The sequence below is a fragment of the Tupaia chinensis genome, unplaced genomic scaffold (assembly GCF_000334495.1).
Source record: "Tupaia chinensis unplaced genomic scaffold, TupChi_1.0 Scaffold139757_1, whole genome shotgun sequence".
Taxonomy (NCBI): Eukaryota; Metazoa; Chordata; class Mammalia; order Scandentia; family Tupaiidae; genus Tupaia; species Tupaia belangeri.
The window spans coordinates 2934529-2943459 of NW_006199637.1; the positions used below are offsets into that span (position 1 = coordinate 2934529).

At 45.4% G+C, this 8931-nt stretch overlaps 1 protein-coding gene across 1 annotated transcript in view; it reads left to right on the top strand.

Annotated features, from left to right (window-relative positions):
* Nucleotides 1-8931, top strand: part of OTOF (otoferlin) — a 109706-nt gene that overhangs the window by 15837 nt on the left and 84938 nt on the right. Inside the window, exon 2 of the mRNA XM_006162226.2 lies at nucleotides 2854-2912. Coding sequence (XP_006162288.1) covers nucleotides 2854-2912 — 59 coding nt within the window. The remainder of the gene's footprint in view (nucleotides 1-2853; nucleotides 2913-8931) is intronic.

Here is an 8931-nt window from a genome sequence, read left to right on the forward strand (position 1 = left end):
GCCTTGGCTCAGAGGTCTGGCTCCAGCACGGTGAACTGTATGGAAGAGGGAACTATTTCGTGCACGTGGGACGTTTTGAACCCTTAAATCATGTCACATGAAAGGCTAGCACACTGTCCTGCATATGAAACAAGTTCAGGACTGGCCTCTAACATAGCAAGCAGTTAAGCATCATGCATAAAAGGCCAGATCCTGCATGACTGACCATGGTTCAAATCCTAACCCCAGTGGCTTGAAAAACATGCCAGTGCCTGGGAACCAGCAGTTAGCGTAATGGCTATGTCGCTGGACTCCCACGTAGTTGACCGCGGTTCGCGTCCCGGACCCAATGGCTTAAAACTCACGCCGGGCACGTGTGCATGCGTGCCCAAGATCCCGAGAGGAGAATGGAGAAGGGATTGCGGCGTGACCATCCCCTCTGGGGGGTGATTTCTCACTTTTTGTTTCTATGTCTCTCTCTGTCTGGCGAGCGCTAGCGAAAATCTCTCTAAAAAAAAAAAAAAAATACCAGTGCCAAAAAGAAAAGAAAAGAAACATGTGCAGAACTCACCGTCATTTAGGAGAGTGTCTGTCGAATGGATATTTTTAAATGGAAACAGCATAAAAGTTACTTCTCTTATGCTTTGGATACTGAACGGCTCCAATTAAGGATGGATATACCCAATGCCTTTGCACCTGTTACGCTTTGAACACAGGCTTCTATGCACGCGCCTTTACTGACTTGGGGAGGAGCTGATTTCGAACCAAACAGTTCAGCTACCCAGGAAAGAGGAAGCTATTCAATTTCCCCCACCTCACCTCCTTCTCACTCGGTCCACAAAAGCTCCCTACGCAAAGAAGAGGCTATTTTCTTTCAAGCTTTATGCTCCATCTTCCCTGTGGCAAGAAAGGTGATTGGATATCGGGATTTTTAATAGGTTTGTCTGAAATCCATTTACAGTGAAGCTGAACTGTCAACAAGACTGGTATTGAGTGGAGTAGGTGTTAAGTGGAAATGAACTTGAAACAAGAGAGGGGGTTAGTAATCCCCACTGATCACTTGGGAGGGTGGATGAAGTGCCCCTGACCTGGTCCAGAGAAGAGTAGGACTATGGGAATGATCCCTACCGTGGTTTGTACAAGTCCTCCTAAAAGCCAGCTCTTCAAAAGTGCTGCAGGTCATTCCGTTGCTTTAGTAAGCTGGCCTTTCCATTATGGCTGTACAATTGATTTGTTCCGCAAACCTTTTTTTTTTTTTTTAATGTCTAGAGAAAAATCTTAGCTCCTCTCGTTTGAGCTATTCACCACGTCTGAAAGCCCTGGGTTTTGGCACATTTCGAAACAGAGCCCCCGATACATAAATCCTGCCATGGCTAGTTCCGCTGTATTTCACTCCCACCCTCACAAGGCTCTGGGCAATACGCAAGCAGCCGAGGGTCTGAACATTCGAGCGTGTTCATTCCAACCCACAGTGCTTGGAGGGCCCCTCCCTGAGCTCCCCCCTCACCTGGGTTGCTCTGCTTTCCACTCCTGGAGGACCCTTGAGCACAGCCATACCTGAGTGTCATTAAGACCCTCTAGGATGAAAAGGGCCTTGATTATTTAGTGCTGCGGGTCCTTAGGGGAGCCCCGTGCACACACGCACTCACCTGATTCTCGGTTTATGCTGTGTGGTACCTATGGGAGAAGTCAGAGGACGCGAACGCTCCAATGGCATCTCTCCTGTCTCTTCTCCCCTCCCCTGCCTGCTGTGGTTGGTTGTGGAGATTTTTCTCTCTGATTTTTGTTTTGTTTTGTCCCTGGTTGGTGCTAAAGATTCTTTCTTCCCCATCTTGTCTACTTCATGTCTATTTTCTGTGTAGATAGCCACTGCTTTCTTTTCCATAGTGGTTTTTCTTTTAGTCATGCTAAAATGCATGCACACCTATGTGAGGGAGGGGAGGGAGACAAAGGGACAAGAGAGAGCGAAGCACCCTCCACAGGGTCTGGTCACGCCGCAAGCCCCTTTCAGCCCTCCAGCCTACTGGACCTTGAGCACATGCCCACATGCTTCTGCCTCATTACCTCTGTCAGGGAAATAACCAAGTTCTGTAGAAACAATTACGATGTTTAGTCACAGTGAGGCGACCAGGGGCCATGGCCCAGAAACACAATTCCTGGTAGCCCTGAGAAAGCATTGCCATCTAGGAGTGGTGGGGAAAGGTCTCGGGTTATGTGCGTGTCCATGCCTATTACCAGGCCAGTGGGGATGGAGGTGGGGCAGGTGCAGGGCACAGGGAGAGATGGCTGCCTGAGACATTCCTGTCGGCTAAGGCTCCCAGAGAAATGAGCCATGGCGAGAGTGGGGGAAGCTGAAGGCACTTGGCGCCTGTGGTGGATTGTAGTCAGGGAGTTGAGCAGCTGTCTCAGAGCCTGGCTTCATCAGGAGTTCCGGGGTGGCTGCAGAAGAAGGCTGGGGTCACAGACCCCCATCAGCATGCAGGAGGCTTGCCACTGGACCAGGCTTCTGCTCAGGGCAGCAGGACCCGGGACAGCCAGCAGAGCTGGGAGGCTGCAGACGCCAATAGCCAACGGGGAAGCGGCGAGTGGAGAAAGATCCCAGAGTCCACAGCCACCCCTACTCCGACCAGCGGGGGCCTTCCTGCACTTTCATAGCCCCAGCTGTAAAATGGAACCAGTGGCCTTCGGCCTACCTACTTCATGGTGCTGCTGAGAGGGTCACATGAGAGGTTTTACGAACTCGCTTCATCCCAGGGCAAGCCCTGAGCCTGGGTGGGGGCATGTTTGTGAGTCAAATGCTGTGACGACCACCAGCAGGTGGAGGAATTCTCATTGTCTAGGTCTGACTCTAGGGTTTCCTTTTCCCCCATGCAGGGCAGTCCTTCCACTCCCGGGTCCTGGAGAACTGTGAGGACGTGGCTGACTTCGATGAGGTAGGAGGCCCAAGAACCCTCTCTCGCAGACCTTCACCTTCACCCCCAAGCCCAGAGGGGAACAAGCTCCCTCCCTGCCTCCTGCCTCTCCACTGTGCTGGCCCCGAAGCCCAGGCCCCTGGCTTACTCAGAGCGCCTCATTTCTCAGTTGCTTCCTGGGAGCAGGTTGGGTGGAAGGATATGGGGGAGCCTGTCTGTTCCCTCTAGAGATGGGACTCACAGGTGCTATAGGCCTGAGTACCAGCTCTCTGCTGAGGGCCAACAGGGGGGGGGCGGGTTCCATCCCTGGTGTTAGCCCTCAGAGGACCCAGGCTAACTACTGGGGCTTTAAACAGTGCCAGCCTCACACAGACCTTGCCCCTTTGTAAGAGCCATTGGTGCACCTCCCACCTCAGCCACGGGAACCTTGCTGGGATGGAGACACTAGGACACACACACGCACATGAGCGCGCACACACACACACACACACATGCATGTATACATAGTACTTACCCTAAAAGCTTTTTTGCTTTTGAACCACGGCTTAGAGGGTTAACCATATAAATCATTTGCCTCAATTCACGGTACATTGTCCCGTCAGTCCCTACTACTAGGCCCCACTCTTGTGTACATATGTACATGTATGATGTATGATGTGTTCTCTTTGACCCCCATTCTCTCCCTCCATTTACGACCATTCTAACGTTACAGTATGAATCTTTCGGTTGCCTATACATGACTGCAAAACTTGTGCTGCCTTATGAGCATATGCTGTTTGTGTACTTAAATGGTGATGTGTTAAATATTTCACTTGTTTCCTACATTTTTTCACCATGCGTGGTTTTTAAGCTCCATCTGTGGGGCTGTGTGAATCCGTCGCTTCTACCAGCTGCATAGCAGAAGCTCAGTGGGACACATTCCATGTATACTGAGGTGACCAGTGACCTTGGTTGGTGTGGGACGGAAGGCGCCCTAGTTCACAGACTCTCAGTTGAAACTGGGAAAGTCCTGGGCTAGCCAGGATGAGTTGGTCACCCTGCACGTGTCACCTGCCCACTCCTCCAAGGAAGGACCCTGGCTTACCTCCAACTTCTCTCTACCAAAATGCAAAGAATATTCTTGCATGTTGTTTTTGGACCTGTGTGCGCCGTCCTCCGGGGTGTACGCCAGGATCTAGAAGCAGCCTTGTGGGACACGCATGCACTTAATCCCACCCGACACTGCCACTCACTTCCACCAGCTGTGCCCACATCCTCCTCTATATCTGCCGTTTTCCAGCTTCCCGATTTTCACTAGTCTTAGTGATATCTCCTCGTCTTAATTTACACTTCCCTGATTACTAATGGGTTTGAGCATCTTTTGATATACTTTTAGCCTTTTAGTTTCTTCCTCTGTAAATTGCCTGAGCATATTTCCTGCCTTCTTTCCTATTGGGATAGCTGTATTTTTCTTATTGGTTTGTAAGTGTTCTTTGTCTACCTGTAGCACGACCTCTGTTGGGTTTTAATATTGTTAATACCTGCTTCCAGTCTATTATCTATTAACTTGGCCCAGGGTGCTCTCTTTGACTAGGAGTCCTTAATCCTTATGTGCATTCAAGTTTTGTTGAAGGAGCCTTTCCACTCCTCTAACTTATAAATAAATTCTCCTACGTTTTCAGATTTCATAGTTTTATCTTTCACATGGAACATGGTATTAGATCGGGGCTCAGTTTTGTTTTCTATATAAGGAACCACCTTTCCTAATGTCAATTTCTCTCCAGTAAGGACTATTATCTGAGCCTTCTATTCTATCCCACTAGTCTGTGTCTGCTTTTCACCTTGCCACACTGTTCTACTTAATATGGCTCCTTCATATGTTTTAATATCTAGTGAGGCAAGTTCTTTGCCTTTTCTCTTGTGTGTGTTTTTTTTAAGTTGACCTGTATATGGACTTTTATTCTTCCAGATACATTTTAGAGTAAATTTATCAAGTTCTTCCAAAAACCAACTTCCAATTTGTATTTTTTTAGAGAGATTTTTGCTATAGGGCCCATGCACTCCCCAGAGAAAGAGAGAGAGAGACAAACAGACAGAAAGCGAGAAATCATCTCCCCCCCAGGGTGTATGTCACACTGCAATCCCCTCTCCTCTCCTCTCCATTCTCCTCTTGGGATCTTGAGCATGCACACACACGCAGCTGGCATGAGTCTCAAGGTCTGAGACTCAAACCGCTGTCTACTACATGGAAGTTCAGCACTGTAAGCATCACGCCATCTCCTGGCCCCCCAACTTCCAATTTTGATTGACATTGCATTGAACTTAAAGCTGTGTTTAGGAAGATGCGAGGGTTTTATAATACTAAATCATCTATTCAAGTTATCTACCATGCTTTACTGAAGTTTCGAAGTTGTCTACATAGGTCTCGTATATTTATTTTGGCACTTCATGGTTTTGGTGTTACTGTGAATGGTATCTTCTACCTTTTTTTGAAGTTGATTATTGCTGGCATAGAGAAATGCTTTCTAAGTCTCTCTTTTATCTCCCTGCCTTGTCAAATTGTATTGGTTTTCAATGTTTTCCTGTTGATTCTATTTTTCTTATGTATATAATCATATTATCTACAAAAACAAGTGTTTTATTTCTTCCTTTCCAGTTCTTATCAACCCCCCCCCCCATTACTTCTTTATCTTTCCATAAAGCTTTGGCAGTGATCTCTGGTTCCATGTGAAGCAGTCATGGTGCTGAAGGGCATCCTCTTGATGTTTCCTAATACTACAGGAAATGAAGGGATCAAAGGCTGGTTAGCAAATGCAACTGCTGTAGCTAGATTTCACTGTCTCTCCTTGTTTGCTAGGAATTTTTTTGTAAAAGGTCATTCACCTTATCAGAAGCTTTTCCTGTACTGACTGAGGCAATTGTACTTTTGTTCCTTTGTATTTTATAATGTATTAATTTTTTTATTTTACTTTATTTATTTCCATGAGAGAGAGAGCAAGAGAGGTAGGCATTCCCAAGAGAGTCTTCACATCATGACCTACCCCCAGCCTGTCAGCCCAGATCACAGGCCCGTGCGTGAGTGCCCCACACGTACGTAGAGACTCACAACGGGCATGTGCGTGCGTGCCCAAGATCCTGAGAGGAGAATGGAGAAGAAGGGATTGCAGCATGGCCATCCCCTCTGGGGGGTGATTTCTCGCTTTCTGTCTCTCTGTCCCTCTCTGTCTTTCTGGTGAGCGCACATGCCCTAGAGCAAAAACCTTTCCAAAAAAAAAAATTATATGTGTGTGTATATATATATATATATATAAGCTAGAGGTTCTATTATTTACATAAGCTTGACCTTATTAATTATTCTTCAATTTTGCTGCTTATTTTTCTGTTTGATCTGTTTTAGAAATTATTATAATAAAAATCTAAAATTGTAATGGTTGATTTATGTATTTCTTCTTGCAGTTCTGTCAGTTGTTGCTTGAAACTATTGTCTAAATATTCATAATTGCTATAGCTTCCTGTCTGCTTCCCTTTTACTAGTAGATAATATCCCTTTTTTTCCCTTTATGATCTTTTTACCATATTTTCTATTTTTCAGATATTAAAATTGCTGTCTAAACCCATTTTGTTTTATTTGTCTGGTACATCATTTTCAATATTTTAGTTTTTTGGTATTTTTTTCATCTTTTTATTTTCAATACGTTTGGCTCTTTTCATGTGAGTATATCTTCTTGAGGAATCTATTATTAGATCCATGTGCGTGCGTGCCCAAGATCCTGAGAGGAGAATGGAGAAGAAGGGATTGCAGCATGGCCATCCCCTCTGGGGGGTGATTTCTCGCTTTCTGTCTCTCTGTCCCTCTCTGTCTTTCTGGTGAGCGCACATGCCCTAGAGCAAAAACCTTTCCAAAAAAAAAAATTATATGTGTGTGTATATATATATATATATATAAGCTAGAGGTACAATTATTTACATAAGCTTGACCTTATTAATTATTCTTCAATTTTGCTGCTTATTTTTCTGTTTGATCTGTTTTAGAAATTATTATAATAAAAATCTAAAATTGTAATGGTTGATTTATGTATTTCTTCTTGCAGTTCTGTCAGTTGTTGCTTGAAACTATTGTCTAAATATTCATAATTGCTATAGCTTCCTGTCTGCTTCCCTTTTACTAGTAGATAATATCCCTTTTTTTCCCTTTATGATCTTTTTACCATATTTTCTATTTTTCAGATATTAAAATTGCTGTCTAAACCCATTTTGTTTTATTTGTCTGGTACATCATTTTCAATATTTTAGTTTTTTGGTATTTTTTTCATCTTTTTATTTTCAATACGTTTGGCTCTTTTCATGTGAGTATATCTTCTTGAGGAATCTATTATTAGATCTTGTTTTCTTACTCAATGTGAGAGTCTCTATCTTTTTTTTGTTTTTTTGAGAAGTTTTTGCTATAGGGCGTGTGCGCTCGCCAGACAGACAGAGAGAGACATAGAGACAGCGAGAAATCACCCCCCAGGGGGGATGGTCACGCTGCAATCCCTTCTCCTCCATTCTCCTCTCGGGATCTTGGGCACGCGTGCACACTCGCCCGGTGTGAGTTTTAAGCAACCGGGTCCGGGACGTGAACCGCGGTCGACTACGTGGGAGTCCAGCGACATAGCCATTACACTAACTGCTGGTTCCCGAGAGTCTCTATCTTTTAGTTGACGAGTTTTACCCATTTCTACTTACTACAATTGCGAATTATCTTTAGACTTATTTCTACTATCAATTTGTTTTATATTTCCATTGATTGTACTTTTTGTTTCTCTTTTTCTCCTTTCCAGTTTTCCATTTGATAGATGAGATTTTCTCCTGTTTGTAGGAAAGTTATGTTTTATTTTTGTTTTCAAAGTAATGATTAGTAAGTTAAGTCTCCCTATAGATACCTCGCACAAACCAGCACTCCCTGTTTCCCTGCCAGGACAAGCACTTTTCATCCTCTTTTGTGCCTCTTTGATTGTGCCGCTTTAGCCCATCCCCTCATGCTGATATTGTCTATATTAGAATTTTTTTGTTTAGAGGTCTTGGCCTTAGGGTACATGCGCTCACTGCAGAGAGAGAAATAAAGGCAGTGAGCGGGAAAGTGAGTAATCATCCCCCCACACACGAGGATGGCCACCCCACAACCCCTTCTTCTCCATTCTCATCCCAGGATCTTGGACACGCACACACACACACACACACACACACACACACACACATGCCCAGAGTGAATTTCAAGCCACCAGGTCCAGGACTCAAACCGTGGCCAGCCACGTGGGAGTCCAGCAAAATAATTGCTACGCCATCTGCTGGCCCCACCTCCACGCCACTCTGTGACACTTTCAGCGCCGCGATCTTTATCCTTTCCTTTATTATAGCATCTTTCATCTCCTTTATTTCTTTCAAAGATTCCTTCCACTCCGTTTTTAGATGATTTTCTCCTCTGCGGCTTCTGTTACCAGATGTCAATACTCCTCTTTCTGCTGCTAGCTGCCACATCTTTGAGTTTTTTCTATGGTTTGCCTGTTAATCATTTCCTGCTGTCTTCTGAGGGAGATCTTCAAGATGATCTTCCAATTTATTAACTTATTCTTTTTCAGATTCTTTATCCTTGCTTCATTTTGCTCATTTATTTCTGGATGGTCTATTTGTTCTTCTAATGCAGCCCAGGGAGGGTGGGACTGGTTGAGTGAAGACCCAGGCAACCTGGCCCAGTTCCTGACAGCCCTGCCTGCCTGGGCCCCTTCCCCCTAATTAGTCAGGGACAGCGGCGGTGCCCTGCTTCCAAGACTCCCGGGGGACATATCAGCCCAGGCTTCCAAGCCAGCAGGCAACCTGATGCCCTTTCCTAGGGCACTGCCACCCCTTTCCACACACTGCACCCCAGGACACTTGAGCCACAGATAAACATGACATTCAAAGTTAATCACCATGTCCTTCCTCTGCCCAGTGCTGCCCGACACAGGTCAGATGGCGAGTCAGTCTCTGCTGCCCCTGACATAGACGGGATAGAGGTGGGGAGAGAAAGAGGGGTCCAGTTTCA